The 20984-nt window shown below is 44.4% G+C and overlaps 1 protein-coding gene across 2 annotated transcripts in view; it reads right to left on the bottom strand.

Moving 5' to 3' along the window:
- WDR59 (WD repeat domain 59) overlaps nt 1-20984 on the bottom strand; it is a 1027519-nt gene that overhangs the window by 416367 nt on the left and 590168 nt on the right. For both annotated transcript variants that reach the window (XM_086945225.1, XM_086945226.1), the window contains exon 17: nt 19821-19890. In XM_086945225.1, the coding sequence (XP_086801351.1) occupies nt 19821-19890 (70 nt within the window). The remainder of the gene's footprint in view (nt 1-19820; nt 19891-20984) is intronic.

Genomic DNA, 20984 nt, shown 5'->3' with positions numbered 1-20984 from the left:
GGTACACGAGATGTGGGTCCATGACCGACATCAACTTGTGACAGATTCGAAAAAAAGAAGTCAACAAAAGTCCCAATAAAACTCTAGTCAAAAAGACTAAGGGTACTGATTTCTCCAGAATCTGTGCTGGCTGGCGTGAAAAAAGAAAGAACTGACATCAGCATGCAGGGAAGGCGTCTTGTAGATACATTCAGGCGATCAGGACGCCAACGAGGAATGCGGAGTCGACCAAAGCCACCTACTGACGCGCAGGGGTAATGCTGAGGAAAAAATTCTCAGGATCCAGTGTGACGCCTGGGGTAATTCTAAGGTAAGGAATCCATAACTAATAGTCTCTTTCAGATGTATGGTTTGTAACCTCTCATTCTTCATAAAACAAATTAGGACACTTTAGAGCACGGTAATTTGAGTCAGACACAACAGCTTTCCATCTCACAGCGCAACAAACCTGCAGAAGAAACAATATCCCTCTTTTCGCATGTTCATCACAATCTTGTATTTTGCCTGATACAGGTGGTGAAGCTGAATGGACACTTTATTAGGAACAGCTATTGCAAAGAAATAATTTATCAACTTGTAAGGTGTAATCATGGTTGCACAAAATCATTTTCTAAATGAAGATAAAGACAAACTTGAAAAGGAATAGGTCTCTTACCATGTAAATATCGGTTTGTGGCATGAAGTGCTGTAGATTCCCATGCTGTGCCTACTCCTTTCATCTAGTGTTGGGCTTGGATGTGTGCAAGCTGTTTTATTCAAATAAGTTTTTCGAGTCACGAGGTACTGTGACTCCTCTTGCTGGTAATGCGTATGGTCACCAACTCCATTGTTAGATTATTTTTCTGCATGGCGGGTTAGGATGGAATGTGAAAGCGAAGAGTGGTATACAGAGATGTACATGAAAAAGAGGAAAAAGAGATAGTAAGAGACACGGAAACGGCCATAGGTGTCCGAGGAGGAGAGTGAGTACATGTGAATCTACAGCACTACATGACACGAACAGATCCTTACAGGGTAAATAACATTCTGTTCGAGACATGTGTGGCTGTAGATACAAATGCTGTACATAGACTGTAAAGCAGTGGTTATGTTATGGGTGTTGCAGTATATTGAAAAAGTGTACAGAGTACTGCCTAGCCAACATTGGCTTGCTTGCGTGCTAGCATATCCACACCACAATAATGTTTTTTAAAAGTGTGTGGTGTGGACCAGCTAGCTGCTCTACTTATGTCAGCTATTGGAATGTTCCCCAGGAAGGCCATAGAGGCACTTTTTTCCGAGTGGGGTGGGCTCTCGGAGGAATGAGCAGAGTTCTCTTAGCTTTAACATCGATGTCTGGATGCATTTCGCTATCCATCTTGTAATGCCGGATTTAGAAAAAGTCTTCCCTATATGGGGCTTGGAGTGGTTGTATTTTCCTTAACTGTTTAGCTCTATCACTGTAGTACAGGAGGACTAATTGCACAACCAAAGGATGGAGAACCCACTCTGGTACTGAGTCAGATAATGGGAAATGACAGTGAGTTGAACGGATCGATTAAGGTGGAACTGAGAGACCACCATAGCAAGGAAGGAATTTAGGGTTGGTGAGAAGGAAAACCCTATCCCTATGAACTTGGTGAAAAGGTTCTACTGCATGCCGGGACTGGTGGAACTCGAGGGGGCAATGATTCTTTTGAGCACCCCCACAAAAGCTTTCATGGCTGAAATTCTGAAGAGCGATGTGTTGACTATTCTAAAGTTAGGCGACCATAGCAGCTAGATTTAGCAGTATGGAGGTGAGCACTAGGCTGGAAGTCTCGCCGGAGCTTTACAGAGGAGGTGGGTTCCACGCTGACTTTTCAAAGCTCAATAGCAGCCGCGAGCAGGAATCTAAAGCGGCAGGAGCCGCGAACCCGACATTTTAAAAACGGCAGATACTGCGAACATTATTTTCAAAGCGGTAGAAGCTCCGCAAATGTGGAGTGAGCTGACAATTCCTTTGGAGGCATTTTGAGCCTAATTAACTGTGCGGAGCTGGTAGCCAGTGGCAGCAAGCGCCTGTGAACTGGGGCGGACGCCTCTCTGGCAACGTGAATGCTACTGGAGATTGAGATTGAGAGATGAGGCACGTGGAGTACTTATTCCCCCATACTCTCCCTACCATTCTACCCTCCATGCCTCCACTCTTAACTAGGCAATATACTTCTTTCTCTACTCCCCTGCTCTTCTTAGAACCTTGGGTTGAGTTAGGGATTGACTGTGGGGTTAACAAGGGGGGTAAGTAAACAAGGAAAGTCAGAGCAAGTATAAGCTCCTGAGGGCTCTGATAGCCGGGGGACAGAGGCAGTTTCTTACTGCAGTCGACTTGCGATCAATCACTGACTTCCAGGATCTAGCAGCCGTGTTTTCGCGTCACCAGAAGTCTGAGCTTGTGCTTGTATGCGCAAGGATGCAGGCAGTCAAGGAGGACGCCGAACTGCCGAACTGTTCACTGCTTATTAAAAGAGTGGCCAATAAGAACTGATTTTGAGCAGCACCGGATCAAGGGGGAGAAAAAGTAGCCTCTCCTGGGACGAGATTCAATCTATCGTAAATTCCCCAAAGCAATTTTGTCCGTAGTGGAGAAGCATTGAAAAGACCGGAATGTTCACTGCTGAGTCCAGACTGGACCTTTAATTCCACCGCAGTCAGACATTTCCTTTTCCGGCCAAAGTAAAGGATGAGATCAGGGAAGCAGAGGTATACAGCCCCACAAAAGAAACGGATCCCGAGAGAACTAGAGACACCTACCATGGATACTGACCGGCTACTGAACCTGTCGACAAGCGTTTCTGGAAGACCTGCAGTCAGTACGCTCCCGGTGCAATCTAAGGAAGCAGGCCTGGTGGCTCAACATCTATCCTATACTCAACCAAAAATAACAACAAAATTTGCCTTCCTGAAAGACGCAGAGTCAGCAGTCTTTTCGAGCAATATGAAAATTAAGGGTTTACCCATTCCCCTGATTCCCACAGTGATCATCAGCAAAGGCAGCTCAGGCAGCAACAACGTGATGGGAAAATCTGTAAGCAACAAAGCGCCAGCCACCAGCCAATTTGACGAGTTCACTCCAGCACTGGAGGAAGGATTCACTAACATGTCCATGCTGAGCAGTTTAGGGGCCCTCGCTGCTACAATACAATCTTAGGAAGTTCTACAACAAAGACCACCCCAAAACAATCAATGCCCAGGTGCGACTCTGCAGCCACTTCTGCGGGCACATCAAACCCTACTCTTAACAACATTGACCGCTCAACCGAATTTAACAGTGAGTCAATGAGTGTTCGAGTAGCCAATTATACTGTTACCCCTGACGACAGTGTAAATAAAAGAGGCTATCATGTCGATATACTAACAAATCCTAATCTTTCCACAAAAGAAAGTGCATTCGACTTGAATGCAGAGGGAGAAGTACTCCACCCTTCTGTTTTCATAAAATCCATATCACAAGCACTTGCACCCCCCAGGGGGGGAGGAACAATGTGAAGCCCAAAGCGCACAACATGATTTTACTGGGCCTGCATCTTTGCAACATACGGAGAAAGCGCACGCTGTGGAGAGGGACCTCTCCTTCCTTGAATCCAAAGAGTGGGAAAAAATGCTGTCATCATATGGTAAAGATGCCCCTGACCATTTTCTATCACCATCACCCCCAAACGAGGAGAAGAAGGAGGAATTCAAACAAGAGAAGGCATGGGCTACAGCTCTGGACATTCTACAAAGGTCAGCGGATGCAATGACCTATCAAGCAAACAAAATGGACATACAAATCAGCCTTTTAAACCCAATAGCTGTGTACGTAGCAAAAATAGATGATAAAATTACAAACTTGAATAACCTGATCAGACGGGCACAAGAGGTCGCAGGACACCGACAACAAGGATGTGATTGCTAACCAATAACTGAGAAACTGAGCACGCTCCTGGTAATGATGGAAAAACTGTTGGCAGACCTAAAAGAAATCACAAACTCCAAGCCATCCCCCTCAAGCAACAGCGAGGATGACTCACGTCAAGTAACCAAAGAAAAGGTGGCAGCACATACAGGGGTGCGTAGGGATGAAATCAATGCCTTGTCCTCACCCTTGGATATATCAGTAATAGGCAGTTCAATCAGCGACCAAAAAAATCCCCACTTGTGGGTAAAGCCACCTCACCACCTGAAGCGGATCAGGATATAGTAGATAAGACTGGCAAGGTGAAAAGACAAAGGAAGCGAAAAGGACGCAATAAGAACCGTAGGAGCAAACCAAATCTGAGCCTATACCCTATGTTCAACACCCTCAGTCGAGCTGCAGCTATAGAGCATAAAGACTCAAGAAGAATTGGTGAGGCAACAAATCAACAAGCGGTTCAAATAACCCCACTGGAAAGCAGTAAACAAAAAAAGATTGGCACACTGTTATCTGCAACAGAAAAGGTCGCTGTCGGGGGAGATCAGGATCACTTAGCCAATAGGGGGAAAAAGAGTTAACCATAACCACCCAAATATCATTTTTCGACCCAATGCCGCCGCAAGAAGCCGGGGGCCAAAGTTCCACCGGGCCCAAGAATCCTCTTGGAAGCGCCAATCCAGCAAATCCGACACAAACCAGCAGCTCACATCAAGACCATTCAGGCAACTTTACATTACTGGGGAAGGGCAAGGGAGGTGAAGTTCCAACCGCTCGTGGCACAAATCAAAAGAGCTCTAGCGAACGGAGCATGCCACCGCATACACTCGATTACAAAACAACGAACGTGCAAACATCAGGACCCCCGACAGGAGCAGATCCAATAAACTGGGCCCAAACATCAGTGCCTCAATCAAGACTCCCAGTGGCCCCCTCTCATGCAGATCCAACTTTTACGCTCTTTTACCTGGAATACAAGTCCAAAGGTAGCTGTGACATAATAAACCGCAGGAATATCATTAAACTAATAGAAGCGACAGGCCTGTCTAATGTCGTAACCTCACATGACATTAAATCAATAGAATTCATCCCACCAGGTCAGGGTCAAATAAATGAAAGCACAAAGGTCACTTGGAGCTCAATAGAGGCAATGAACAATATCTTACGACAAACTGAAACCTTTAAGCAATGGGGCATAATCACACTTCCTGGTAGGGAACCAGGCTACCCACACATCCTGCAAGAAACCTGAGGCCTTGAGCTTCCACGTGCTGAAAAAAGAGCTGTCTATTCAGTCTTGAGGAGTGCCCATGATAAAACTCCTTCCTCTGTTCTAAAAGCACCATATGTAAGAGAGGAACAGCCTACGCTCAAAAGGGACTCAGAAGAAGCCAGCACATGGTCATGGTTGGCAGGCTCCCTGAATGCGACCCAGCTGCTCCGCTTACATCATAACAAACAAAACGGGTCATGACACCTGCCCACTAAGGATATGCTCCTGGATCATTAACGGGTTTTCAAGCAAATTGGAAGATACAGCAACAATCTCCTACTTACGATCATTTGAAATAATGTTACTTCAGGAGACATGGCTCGTGGAGCCGCAGCACGTAGAAGGATTCAAAACACATTATATCCCAGCGTTGAAACTGAAATCTTCAGGAAGAGGCAGTGGTGGCTTAGCAATTTATATATCAATAAAAAACACAATCACCTCATGGGACCTCGCTAGCACTTCCCAATTTCTCCAGTCGGTAGGAATCTCATTTAGCACAAACAAAAGCCAGTCCAGATCCATCACTCCAGTAAATGCATATGTTCGTCCAAATTCAGCGTTGAGGGAATCCTTCACAGTTAAGGTGACTGATTTAGTGTCAAGAATGAAATCTGGACTCTCAAACACAGATATAATACTAACTGGCGACTTCAATATGTGGCTAATGTCTGACTTAGAGGAAAATGAGGTAACTAAAACACAGGAAAGCGTCTGGGTCATACCTCTGCAGGTCCTTCCCGGATGGCACAAGGAAGACCGGATGGGACGCTCCTTACAAAGAAACCTGGAACATCTGGGCCTTAGAGCCCTCAATGGCAGCTTTCTTCCTGACAAACCGCCTGGCCTTTTCTTACTTATCGAAAAATGGTGCATCTTTATTTGATAACACCTTTGTTAGCCTCTCTCTCCTGCATCAAATATTGGGTTTTGAATTCGGTAACAGAATAGAAAGTGACCACAGCCCTCAAGAAATATCGCTTAGCACTAATCTAGTATAACACGCTGAGGCAAGGGCTCAAGCTTTTGAAAGCTACACGATCAACTTGAAACAAATTAAGTGCTCAGTTAACAATCTACAGCAGGTAACAACTGAGGCAAAACAAATTTTTGAGAGTACTAGTAGGACAACCAATGATCTTATGGTTAATTGGACGACATTCACAACGAAATTGACAGACAGATACGCAAAACCAATAACGCACGTAAAATCAAATGGGTTGAATCAGTCATCCTCTGGGAACCCAGCGATACGATCAGCAAAAAGATCTATGAACCGCTATGCGGGAACTCAAAACAAAGCCAATGGGCCAACCAACAACAATAAAACTGAGAGAAGCCCGCAAACATCTGAAGATAGCAAAAAGAGAACATCGCAGGGCTCACTGCAATTCTTTCTGGGCTAAATTACACCAAGACATTAAGTCAAATAATTCTGCGAGGTTCTGGCGTACTATCAACAGTCTTGGAGGGAATGCCCCGAAAGCCGATTCATCAAACATACTCGAATCTGAGTGGTATTCTTTCTTGTACATCCACTTCAACGATCAACAAGAAGACACATTTGATCCATACCCTGGAGTAGAGGGCAGCAAAGCTCTAAAAATAGCAAACATGCCTCCAGAGCGAATAACTAAAACGCTATCCACAGAAGAATCTCCCTACCAAAGCCGATTACCTGAAAAGCAATCAGTAAGCTCAAATCATCCAAACAACAACATTCAAAACATTGTCCCCGGTGGACCTAATTGAAAAACAGATTAAAAAGGGCCGGAAAGAGGGAGCTCCAGGCCCCGGAGGCATCCCCCCAGCTTTGTTCAAGGAGGATTCGGCCTTCTGGGCTTCTAAACTATCGCCACTCTTTACTTCCATCTTACAAGAGAATGTCATTCTGCCCTCTTGGCAAGGTTCAATTCTCGTGCCAATATTTAAAGGAGGGGACAAGAATTCTCCAGGGAATTACCGATTGGTCACCCTTATCGACAATGAAGCAAAGTACTTCGCCGGGACACTGCTGAACTCACTTCGGGCATGGGCTGATGAACATTCAGTGATTCCTCCTAATCAAACCGGATTTACAAGTGATACAGGTACCTCCGTTAATCTCATGACTCTCTCCTGCTTGATAGACCAGGCGGTTACTAGCTCTAGTTTTTTCTACATGGGATTCATAGATTATAAAGCTGCATTCGACAACGTCAACAGGGCCATGCTCTGGCAGAAGCTGTCCAGACTGAATATCCCAAATGACCTTTTAAGAGCCATACAGCTTCTGCACCGGGACATGTGGGTCAGGATTAAGGTCGGGGACAGCGCCAGACTTTCACGACCGATCGCAACAACTAAAGGACTAAAACAAGGGTGTGTCTTGGCCCCCACACTTTTTAATCTATTCTTATCAGATTTCCCAGAAGCCTTAAACATGGTAAACTCCCACCCTCCTAAACTAGCCAGCTTTCATCTGTTAAACCTCCTATACGTCGACGACGTAGTTCTCCTAAGCAACACAAAGATTGGCCTACAAAGACTTATGGACGCCACGGCCGAATACCCAATAAAGAACGAGCTGCAGATAAATAATAAGAAAACAAAAATTTTAGTAGTCCGTCCAGGAAGGCCCAAGAAGCTGGCATGGGTCCTAAATTCTGAACGCATCATAGAATCCAAGTGCCAAAAGTATTTAGGAATTCTCTTCGATAACAACAGCAGATTCAAAACCCACCTAGAAGAGCAAAAAAAGAAGGGAGTGGCACGATCATTCGCACTTAGTTCTATTCACAAGAAGCTTTTTGGCCCAACATTCGCCACAAAACTGCAGGTAGCACAGGCAAGAGTTATTCCTAACATACGGAAGCGAGCTGCTAAAAGGGCTTGATAGCGGCCAATTGGACAAAATCATTGCGAAAATCTTCAGAACAGTGTTCCAGTTACCATCACACACGTCACCTGCCCAAATCAGGCTGGAACTGGGCATCTGCAACCAATCACTGGCCAGATTGAGGAGTTTCTTAATGTGCTGCCACAAACTGAGGTCGTCAAAAGAAGGCAGCTTAGCTCAACACCTATGGTCAAATCTGCACACGAAACGATGGCGGGCAGGGTACGATTACTGGGCAAGAGGACTTAAAATATTAAGCCTGAATGAAGTTTGGGATTTACAAGTTATCCAAAACGAATGTAAAAGGCTAGGAAAAATAAGTGTAAAAAAACTCTTTATTAAAAGATAAGGCAAGTCTCGCAAGAAGAAGTCATGGCTGGATGACTCTTAGATCGTACGACCAGCTGAAGCCTCAGGGGTATCTAATTCTGCAATTCACCACACGCACCAAACTTTGCTTTTTAAAACTAAGAATGGGAGTGATCAACTTGTCCAGTCAGTTATCAGTTACATTGAGTCGGAAGAGGCGGAAGAGGCGGAGCAGCGCAAGTTGAGCTGAGTTGAGGAGAAACTGTGCAGAGCGGCTGCAGTGGGTTCGGGTTCGGCGCCTGCAATAATCGGATCAGATTGCCGGTCGATTACCTCTGCCTCTGCATCTGGAGTCCGGAGTCCGAGCCCCCGCTGCGCTGTGTCATCCAGGCGGTCATCCAGGCGGGAGCAGAGCCGAGCTTCGAGGTCCAAGCTGAGCCCCGCAGTCCTCCGGAGCTCGCCGGAAGTTACCCGTGCACAGGTGAGAGCTGCCCAAGCTCCGCGCTCAACATGCTCCACGCCCCAGCCCCACGCCCCAAACGAAAACAAAAGTGAGGACAGTGACTTCGGGGGGGGAGTGGGGGACAGCATTGGAGCCAGACTCTCTCCCTCACCTCACATTTCCAACCTTCTCCAGGCCAGAAGAGCCAGTCCGGGTTTTGCAGTCCGCCAGTAGCAGCAGCTGCAGAGTCCCATAGAGTTGAGCGGATCAGAGCGGAGCCAGCGGTACCAGCAGAACGGGGAAGGCGGCTGCTCCTCAGCTCCCGTTACCGCTATCACTGCCACTGCTGTGGGACGCCCCGTAAGGCGAAAAAGCAGGAAAACAGAAAACCGAAAACAGAAGGTAAAGGTGACAGGCGGGAGGCGCCGAGGCACCAAGGCGCAGTTGGGGGAAATAGTGGAAATAGCGGAAGGCTGCGAGAAGTGGCGGAGCCCGGGGGAATCAGCAGTTCCTGGACCCCCGCCTCATAGCGCCACACAACGCCACACAACGCCTCAGAGAGCACACAGAGCTGATACAGACATACATAGTGGCAGCTGCACAGAGGAGATACACGCTACTCCAGGGAGACGCTGGGAGCTGAAACTGCTTGACACTGCCCCTGGTCCCTGGCCCCCGGCTCCCGGCCTCAAGGACAGTCAGAGAGCAAGAGAGGCAGTGGGGGTAGAGAGGGGTTGACTGAGGCACGGGCACGAGCGCGGCTGCCGTTAGTGGCTGCTGCAGAGTAAGAGCCCGGGGATTGTCAAGGCTGAACCGACCAGGTCTGTTCTTGCTCGTGGCAACCCCTGAGTGCTCCGCTTGTGTTCTGCCCCTGGTCCCCCACCCCCCCGCCCCTTGTGTACCTCGGGAGCCCTGGGCGCATATTATTAGTTAATTTGGCCACCAACAAGTCTTGGTGTGTTGGAGTTTTGTGAGGAGTGGAGCCGCAGAGCTGTTGAGGCAAAGTTACACCTGCATCCGCTACAGCAGTCATAGTGGTGAAAGAGCAGTGATAGAGAGAGCTGCAGCAGTGGCAGGACACGCCTGAATGAAAATTGCGGGGATGACAGGTGGCAGATGAATAGGTGAAACGCAACCCAGTCTCCTAAAGGCCCTCAATAGGGTCTAGGATAAACGGCTAAACAAGACAGACAAATTTACTGATAACTGATAAAGATACTGATAAGCCAGGCAGCACAAGGCTTAGTAACGTTGGGTTTCACCATGAGGTCTGGCAAAGTGAGGAAGACACCGGGGGACAAGATTCCAGCCTCCAGAAGTGCTCTTAAACGGAAAAGATTGGAAAAGTTGAACTCCACCAAAGTAAATAGTTCTAAACAGAATCCACTTATCTCACCAATTGCCTCCCTCTTTGAAAAGTCAATTCAAAATAAAATCTCGCCTAGTACGCGATTCCAGTTTTTGAAAGATCCGGGGGGAGTTTTGTTCTCATCAACGGAAGGAGTCCTGGGCTTATCAACACCTATAGTGCCAACAATGGAGATTAGCCCAGGGGGGCAAGCGGCAGCTATGTCAATCAAAGCCGTTTCGACACAAGATACAATAACCATCCTTGGTGATATGGATGAACCCTTGAAAAACATTAGTCTAACGGAGAGCCCAGGACACACTGAAAAAACTAAAAGTCTCTGTGGGAGAAACTGTGAAGTCTTAACAGTAGCATTAGTACATACTACCTCAATGCCATCACTAAACCTGCAGTCTCCAAAAATGTTAATAACAACTAATCCAAGTCAAGTATTACCAACCACAAAAGAGTCTGCAAACATGGTGGAATTAAAAAACACTGATTTGATGGAGTTGGCATGCGACAAAAGCAAATGCGAGAATGAGCCGGCCAAATGCCTCTCGGAGAAAGGGGAGTTAGAGGAGGATGGAGTTACTGAGAGAGACAATGAGAATAAGTACCTGTCTAGTGAGTATCCTACTGAACACTCACAGAAATTAATAGGCCATGGGGGGGCCCCATTGACAATAATCAATACCAATAATAAGGACCCAATAAAAGAGGAACTCATGACTAAAACACAAATGGATATGGCCTTTGTGAATCTGGTTGCCCCTCTTCTAAAAGCCTTGCAAACATCGGCAAAAACAATGATAATGCAATCTGATAAGTTGGATATCCAAATCGACTTAATGAATATTATAGCGTCAAATATAGCAGGGATAAATACAAAGTTGGACAACCTGAATAACCTGATTACAAGAGCACAAGCTCATACATATCAGTCACAATCCACCTGCCCTTGTGGCCCTGTTTTGGACAAATTGAGCTCTCTCCCTATCATCCTCGAACAGATTTTAACCCTAAACCAAGGTTTGATTAATGCTGATCAGACGCTGGACAGTGCAAGCAGCTCTAAACTTGATGAAAACTCACTGATCGATGAAAAATCCTCAAACATGATGAGCCTCAATGTGGACAAAAAGGCCATGGTCAGGATTAAAATTAATGAAGTAGCAAATAAAACGATTTTGTTAGACTCTAGTAATAACGAGATCACAAAGCCAAGGTTATCCAAGAGACAAAGGAAAAAAGAGAGGAAAGCTCGAAACAAGAAAAGTGAGGTGGTGTCAAACAAGGGATATGGAGTGTATCCTATTTTCGCGAATTTGAATCAAGGTCAATCAAAAATTGTGGATAAAGGTGGAAGTAACATGGATACTTCAGTAAGTGAAGATACGAATACTAAAGGTAACTCATCGTCCGAAAAAGCGTGTAAAAACCGAGAGCAACCAGTCACTGTTACCAAATCTCTGCAAGTTAAAAAAAATACAGCATAATAAGATGGATGGTATAAATCAATCGCGCACCGCTGATCCAGACATTCAGTTCAATATTATGGGTACTAATTGTATGCAGCCGGAAGTAAATGATAAGATCAAGCCCATTGAAGCCATTGCCCATGGCACAGATAAGGGAGAAGAAGAAGGATGCCAACAACTTAATGGCAACTCTGTGAAATTTATACCAGCTAAGTTACAGGTTGATGGTCACCCGATAGACAAAATAACTCCTCTAGAAGGTTCAAATAAACTCGCACAAATGTCAGTGAATAGTGATGAATGTCAAATGGCAATTCCAGCGTCCTCCATACAATCAATAGAGCTTGCGACTGTACCTAGAGAAGATCGATTGATCCATGAGCGCCAAAGACTAAATGCGGAGCATAGTGCCCTGACTGAGAAAACAGGGAAATTCTGTGTAAAGAATCCAGGGAGTACTCAGGTAAATACGGAATTAGGCATCCCTAAGCAGTTAGTCAATCACAAAGCTGGATTGGAGCTGCACAAAATAATCTGGACACCAGAGTATAAGTCTCAGGGGGCACATGACATATTAAATAGGAGCAACATTTTGAAGCTATTGACGGAATTTGAAGACCTAAAGGTTACTTGTACAGATGATCTTGAGCGGGTTGAATTTCTTAAAGGCACGACTGATGCTTCAGCAGAACAAACCTTGACAACCTGGAAAACAACACAAATAGCAGAAGCAATTATGGGGAAAGTCGATATTTTTCAATCATGAGGTATTCAGATATCGCATCAAATTTCCCCACGCTACCCTGCTCCATTGAAGAGGCAGGGTGGAGTTCAATACTCCCTGAAAATGGACAAAGTATCTTTAAATAAAATAAAAAAAACAGTATATTCCATATTATTTAATGCTAAGGGTAGGAGTGAACCCATGCCAGAACATGAAGAAATAAAACGGGGAAATGGGGAATCAGACAATTCCATAGATAATTGGAAATGGCTCCCTGGTATGTTGAATGAAAAAAGGAAGGTCTGACCAATTGAATGGAAACTGAAACATGACACCAAAAAAGATATACATGTGGTATCCTGGAATATTGCTGGTGCAAAACGTTTACTGGAGGGAGGTTTTCCATTGGATGAATGGCAAGGGTGTGATATAATTGCTCTACAAGAAACCTGGCTACAAGAAGAAATTTCCCTTGCCGGGTTCATACACCATAGTGTAGCAGCTGAGAAATGTAAGATCTATGGCCGGGCCATTGGTGGACTTTCAGTATACGTGTCTTCACCCTTAAAGATTAATTCAGAACAATTACAGTCACCAGATTCTAGCATTCAGCTAATTAAACTAACAGATCACAGGAAAACCAATCCAATAGTTCTTGTAAATTATTACACACAACCGAAAATTAAGAAAAAAAAGTTAAAGAACGAGATATTGTGCAAAGTCATTATGAACTTACGCTCGACTGAACCATTAGCAGATATAATAATCACTGGTGACTTTAATTCCAACCTGATCCTAACACCGGTAGAGGATGATAAACTAACAATTGATAATGCATACTGGGGTGTTCCCGAACAGATACAAAGTAGCGTAGGAACACGAAAGGACAAACAGGCAATCCAATTAGTGACCGAGTAAGAGTTCCTTGGGCTGCGTGTACTGAACGGGAGGTTCCCAGAAGATCAACCCCCCAGTAAAACATACGTTGGTCCTTTTTCCCAATCAACCTTAGACTTTACAATGGTTAGCCTTTCAATCTTTCCTTTGGTAATTAGCTTTCAAATCGAGTTCACAGTGCTGAGTGACCATGCAATGCAACACATCATATTTAACCTCAACAAGGAAAGATTGCAATCGTTATATATATTGAAAGGTCAGCTAAATTCTGTTAACTTGAAATGTATAAATTGGTCCAACACAAATGAACAAGAGTGGGATTCAACAGTGAAGGAAACATTGATAAAGATTGGGAATGTCCCAAATGCGATCCAAGGATGGTCTCTTTTTCTGTTAAAATTAAATCAAAAAATGAAGCTGCCTGTCATGAAATCCAGCACTGAAGGTCCACTGAGTAAGCTCCCGAAAGAGCTACAAGATCTGAGAAGACAACTTCGAAAAGCCCAAAAGAAGTTAAAGTCGGCAGACCATGGTACAAATCAATGGGCCAGCTTCCGTGCTCAGCGAAAGGAATATAAAAATATGATCTGGAAACTTAAAAGGTCAACAAATGATAGTTTTTGGTCAAAAATAATATATAGCTCAAAATTACAGAACACACATACATTTTGGCAAACAATAAATCAATTAACAAGACCCTGTAATGTCTTAACTTCAAATGTGCAGGAATCAGAGTGGGCATCATTCCTTGCTTCAAAATTTACGGACACCACGTTAAAAAGCTATTGTAGTGACCTTTGCCCAAAAAGTCTAAAAATAATACGCCCGCGGAATATCAAGTGAGCCAATCAGGGATCAATAAAAACAGTAATGATCTGAGTACAGACTTTCAGAACAATCTATACACAGCGGAAGAGATAATTAAAATTATTAAAAGAGCAAAATCAAATGGGGCTCCAGGCCCGAATGGTATTCCACAAGCTGTGTACAAATATTCACCGGACTTTTGGGGGCCTTGCCTGGCAGAACTGTACTCAGATGTCCAAAATTTAAACCAAATCCCAGAAAGCTGGCAAGGATCAATATTCATGCCAATTTATAAGGGTGGTGAAAGATCCAAACCGAACAACTATCGTCTAATAGCGTTGCAGGATGTTGAGGCAAAATATTTTGCAACACTACTTCTAAACGATCTGGTTACCTGGTCGAATGAAAAAGAGCTGATCCCCATTAATCAAACGGGGTTTAGGAAGGGGATTGGAACTATTGCCAACATCCTATCCATCACCATGATTGCGGAGAAGTGTATGAGTAAAACGCAGGATCTAAACATGTGTTACGTCGATCTTCAGGCGGCGTTTGACAGTGTCGATCGTAATTTATTGTGGACGAAACTGAGAGCATGGGCCATTCCGGAAAGTATTTTAAGGGGTTTGCTCCTATTCTATTCGGATACATGGTCGCAAGTAAAAATAGGTGATGGCACTCGGTTATCGAGAAAAGTCCCTACAACGATTGGTCTCAAACAGGGATGTGTTCTCGCGCCTCATTTATTCAATCTCTTCATCTCGGATCTAACAGGGCAATTGAATAGTTGCAATGCTTATCCGCCGAAACTAGGTGACTTACAGCTCAACCATCTGGCCTATGCCGATGACATAGTGCTCATGAGTTTAACGAAGGTGGGTCTAACCAGATTAGTAAACGAACTTTCGGTTTACCTGCTGGCAAATAAACTGGCCTTAAACATCGCAAAAACAAAAACTATGCTGATAACCAATCGCCGCGGATCACATCACGCCATTTGGTTAAAAGGAAAACCATTAGAGAAAGTTTCAGCATATAAATACTTGGGCTTCTACCTTGACGATAAGCTTAATTTAAAAGAACAGAAGACATATCTGACTCAAAGAGCGGGAGCCTTGATATTTGGTTTAAGTACGTTGACAAAAAAACTGGAAGGTCCATCACTCAAACCCTTATTAACTGTGATGGCCAACAAAGTTCTCCCAACCCTGACCTATGCAAGTGTGGCAATGCACGGAACGGACGCGGATCTATTGAATAGTTTAACAACCAAAATTTATAAAAAGGTTTTACGATTACCCAGTATGACATCACCAGCGCAAATGCGACTCGAATTTGGATTAAAAAATGAAGCCCTGGGCAGACTATACTCGTACATTAAGATGTGGTATCAGATAAAGCAAAAAGCAGTTAATAGCAATCTCAATACCTATTTATGGCAAGAACTTCAATCCCAAAAAAAATCCAAAGCCAATCAATTCCTTACGTATGCTTTGGAGGCCACAAGTTCAAAAACTCTATGGGATACAAATTTGTCATTTGCTTTATTAAAAAAGATATTAAATAAAGCAGTTAAACTTCATTCACTTGTTTTGGATAAAGAAATTTTCTCTCATCGTTCGCACTCTTGGATGGTAATAAATGGCTATAAGACACTGACACCGGCACTGTACTTGGAAACAACTTACTCCATTTTTATCAAAAGGAAGCTGATGTTATTGAGATTTGGTAACTTCCCAACATTAGCTGAAGAACCAGCCTGGAAACAGCTGGCAGCTGTCTCATGTCGTTTGTGTGGCAGCTCCAAAGAAGATCTAATACACATAATTTGCCTTTGTAAGTCGCTGGCCAAGGAACGGACATATTATTTAAAGAATAGTTTTCGGATCAAGAGGTTGCGAACATGTAGATCTGCCATTATTGGATGCCTAGATACAACTGCTCCTCGGTTACATTGTAAGCTGGTGAAGTTCTTGCAGGCATTTGAGAAACGCATTAAACAACATGAAGATATCTAATCCTAATGATTTGAACTATTGCACAATGATGTAAATATTGATCGGAAATTTTTGAGTTTTACCTTTTGCCTTATAATAGACGTTTTATTACTAATTTTAACGTATTTTACAAAACAAAACAAAGCATTTTTTATATAATGGATGTGTTTTATCTTCTAAATTGTTATGGTTTTAATTAACTGAACAATAAAGTTATTAAAAAAAAAAAACTTGTCCAGCCATCTTCCCAAATGGAAAAGCGAAAAAGTCCAGTAATTCTGTTGGCTCTGTGGAAACCAAAGGGAAGACAGAACACATATCCTTTGCCTGTGTCCAAGTCTGTTGAAGTAAAGAAGGTCCCTTTTACGGAGAGGCTGGATCACCAACGAGGTCAGATCATGCAGAGCTGCAGTACTAGCCTGCTTAGAGCCACGGAACACTAGCCTAAACTGTGCTCTAGTAAGGTTTATGGATCATGCTGCAAAAAAACTAGGGGAGGCGATTCATTAGCAGCAACCCCCATCAGAAAAACAACCGGCAGAACCTCCTTGTAGGACAAGAGGGGCTCAGTGCACAGGTCAACACACTCCGGGACTTGATCTTCAAATCCGGGTCATCATCATCAACGGGCCAAAGGGTTAAAACTAACCTGTTGGCGAAAGTGCAACTACGATTGTGCATTCTGCAAAATGGGGGGCCTGGGGGCCTTTTACCAAGAACGGGGGTCTACTTCGAAATCTGGAACATTACCACATTGCCTCAAAGGGTTACATCTAATGTGTCGGCGAAAGGGCAACTATGATCATGCACTCCGCAAATATGGGTGACACCGAGGTTTTTTTATAACAAACTGGGGTTTTATCTTCTTTTTAATGTGTAATAATTCTTTATCTTTTGTAACTTGCAAAGGTTTTTTTTTTTAATCATGCAATAAAGTTATTATGTTATGTTATATGTTATACTAGGCTGGAAGTCTGCAAATGAAGCAGATAGAAGACAATGCCCTGCACTGTGGCCTTTAAGGGATCAATATGTTTTGAGTGACAATAGTAGATAAACTTCTTCCACTTGGCTGCATAGCATGCCCAGTTGCTAAGTCAGCATGCTTCTCTGAGAATGATCATGCATTCAGGTGGAAGATTAAGAGATACGAATTGTATGACCTAAGGAGCCAGATCACAAGGTTAAGAGACAGGTGGTCTGTGAGCCAGAATTTCCATGTTTCTGCATGAGATGGTTCGGCCTGTTGGGGAGCCTCTTGTGCGGAGAGATTAGGAGCAGAGGTGTGAACCAAGGCTGGCGGGCCCTATGGCGGCCACCAGTATATGTGTGAGAGGACTACAAATGGAAGTAGTGGCAGAGGTTGAAAAGTGTAGGCAAATATCCCTGACCAACTCATGCATTGTGCAATGCCTATGGATTGTAGGTGTGGGAACCTGGAGGCGAAATTTGGGAATTTGCCATTCTTAGCCGTGGCAAAAAGGTCAATTTCTGGAAGCCCCAAAGCTGGAAGTACTAACAGAGGAGTTGTGGGTGGAGTTCCTACTTATGGACTTGTTGCCACATCCTGCTGAGGTCCGCAAGTCGTTGTTGATTCCCGAAAGGTACTCCGCTAGAATGATGAACTTTGTGGAGGACAGCCCACCTCCAAATGCTCTGGGCCAACTGCAAGAGTTGGGGAGACGAAGTGCCCCCCTGTTTCTGAAGATAATACAATGGCTGTCATGTTGTCCATCAAGACCAGAACAACTTTGTTCGTCAGGTGTGGTATGAAAGCCTTCAATGCTAGCGGAACGACTTGAAGATCCGGGCAGTTGATGTGGAGGCCCTGGTGTTTGGGTTCCCACTAGCCCTAGACAGACATATCCTGTAGGTGTGCATCCCACCCTGTAAGGAAAAGGTCCTCTGCTGGACTGGGCAGAGAGAAAGCCACCCCTGCAACAGATTGCTGGTCTTTCTCCAGTGCACAGAACGACAAATGTGGCAGCCAATTAACGCTAGATAGTCCCAATGACCCTGCGCTTGAAACCACTGTTGAAAGAGGTATTCCTACAACGGATACATATGCAGTCTGTCATGGAGTAATATAACAATGCAGGAGGGTATCATGCAAAAGAGGTGCATGACTGTCCTAACCAAGACCCGCTGGTCTAGTAGGAAAAGAGGGATTGGTGTTTGAAAAGTCTGGATTCTGGCTGGGTTTGGATAGGCCATGCCAACTACTCAGTTGAGCATTGCCCCTAGGTAGGGATAAATCTGAACGGGTTGTAGGTGGGATTTGGTGGCATTGATGGTAAACTGGGAGTCGTGTGCTACATTCTTACCTGCAACATCTTTAAGCTTACTCTCATTGTCTGGTGGAGGGGCATCAGCAGTAGCTTGAACGTTTGTCCTCTTACAGGCAGTGTTAACAACCAGGGAGTGAGGTGGGCGCTGCCCACGAATGTAAGTGGGGTCCGTAGGGGAGGCCTTGAACTATTTGTCCACCCTGGGAGTTATGACCATAGTGTGGACAGGGTCTTGAAATATGCCAGTCATGTGGCAGAGCATGCTTCTGAGCATAAGAAGGTACTGGGTGGAGCGGTGGATGGAAGAGAGGGTTTCATAGAGGAAGTCTTCTTCCAAAGGCTCAGTGTGAAGAATCACTTTATGGAAGGAGGCAGCCTACCAATAAGTTCCTGATAGTACGTGGCATTGTCTGACAGGGAGGGGTAAGCAAGGTTTAAGTTGGAGTCTGCATCCCCAGTGGATCTGCGTCATAGGAGTCCCATGGATCGCCCTACGGAGGACTGTCAAATGTGTACCCCCCATGACCACCTGTGTCAAAATGAGGTGACCCATGAGGTGCAATGTCAAGGGACTCCCCTGGAGAAGCAGGCGGGGAAGGATGAGGAAGAGATTGGGATGAGGTATGCGTGAAGGGTAAGGGACGGTAACTTTGTCCATTTTCTTGTGCTGACTCGGTGGGTTTGGAATGTCCAAGTCCTCCTCGAACGTCAGCTTACATTTGGCGGGTTGTGCAGCTGCAGATCCTGAAAGGCAGGCGAGGATCAGGTCCATGTGGGGATGGGTGACCAAGTGTCTTTGCAGAGCAGAAATCTCCTTTTGAAGTTTGTGGAAAATCGGTTCCACAGTGGACTTGCTGGAGGATGCTGAGGGTTTCAGCTCTGAAAGTGGCTTCGGTTTCAGCACCGATGATTAGGTCGGCACCAAGGAGAAAGCAGATGGTGCCAAAGGTCGGGCCGGTGCAGGTGTGGTCAGCGCTAAGGCGGCCCAGTCTCACGGACTTCGTCTGCACCGATCCAGAAATAAGCGGTACATCCGAAGGTGACTGTCAGTACAGACTTCCAAACACTGTAAAAGGTTATGTGTCTCCATCTGAGGCACATTAGCTCATGTTTTGTAAATCTTATTGATGGTGATTTTATCCAGAGGTACCTCTCCAACAGATTTTACACGTCATAACAAACTAAAAACTTGCTCAACTCTTTCAACATTAATCAAAACATTAAAAAGAAATCACACTTCAACATACATCATGTGCCCTCAGCTTCTGAATTTTAATGTACGGTTATAAAAGTATAAGATGTTAGTTAGTGCACTATAACGCACATGCAAATTTCAAGATCAAACTAAATCCAAATCAGAAGTGAGATGTGAGAAACACTGTGATAATGATCTGATGAAAAAAAACAACAGTAAAAATAAATATTCAATTACATTTTTTAAAGAACACATGCCTTCTCCTCACCTGGGCGTTGGCTCTGTAGTGGAGACAGCACGGTGCATGGTCATGGGTCTTGTGAAGTACACCAGGTAACCTGTACAAACAGAAGCAAGATTCTTGACATATGATATAAACCAGTGCTTAACGGAACCCATTAGAAAGATCACAAAGAAAATTACTCTTTTTATTGAAATTAAATAACCAAGGATATGTATTCAGGTATGCAGCATATTAGCCTGGGTGCTGAAGCATCTATTTATTTTTAACAACTTGTAGAGTGCAAAAATACCCGTAGGTGTCTCGGCGCTATGAGCTGGAAGGGTACGCAAAAGCTGGCGAGAAGCATATTGGTTAAAAAGCCAGGTTTTAATTTGTTTTCTAAATAATATCAGCTAGCCTTAATCTGCAGGGGAAGAGAATTCCACAGTTTGGATGTGGTAACTATGAAACGTCTGTCACCCAAATTGGCTTTCCTTGTTCTGGGGATGATCAGAACATTGGCATCTGCTGAGCACAGAGATCTACTGGGTGTGTAAGCCCGAAGGCTTTCTTTAAACATTCTGGTCCTGTATTGTGAATTGCCTTATAGGCAATACAGAGAGACTTGAATTTCGTTCTGCTTCTTATTGGTACCCAATTAAGCTGCCGCACCACATTGGATATGGGCTTGAACTTGGGAGAACCCAACAGTATCCTAGCGGCTGCGTTCTGTACCAACTGCAGCCTGCCAAGAACCCCTTCTTGGGCATTGATTAAAAGGCTATTGCAGTAGTCAACCTTCAACATGACCAGAGCACAAATTAGCTTTCTCCCAGTACTGGCTGGGATCAATGGTAACAGTTTCTTTATTATTCTTAAAACATAAAAAACGAAGGAGACCACTGCGTTAGCATGATGTATGAAAGATAATTTATCGTATAAGATGACACCCAAATGTCTGGCCTTTTTAACAGGGATTGAGCCTACTCCCAAATTCTGTGGCAACCAGGTTGGAGACCATCTGGGGCAAGGTTACCAAAGACCATTACCTGTGTCTAGGCTGGGGTTTAATATAAGGCAATGTTTAGACATGCAGGTACAAATGGGCAACATGCCATCATGAAAACTGGGCGCTATTATGTCTCCATCTTTATGCACCGCAAGCACCTGTTGCGTATCATCAGCATATGACGTAAGTCCCATCCCAAA

The sequence above is a fragment of the Lissotriton vulgaris genome, chromosome 12, assembly GCF_964263255.1.
Source record: "Lissotriton vulgaris chromosome 12, aLisVul1.2, whole genome shotgun sequence".
Lineage (NCBI taxonomy): Eukaryota > Metazoa > Chordata > Amphibia > Caudata > Salamandridae > Lissotriton > Lissotriton vulgaris.
This window is presented reverse-complemented; position numbering and strand designations above follow the sequence as displayed.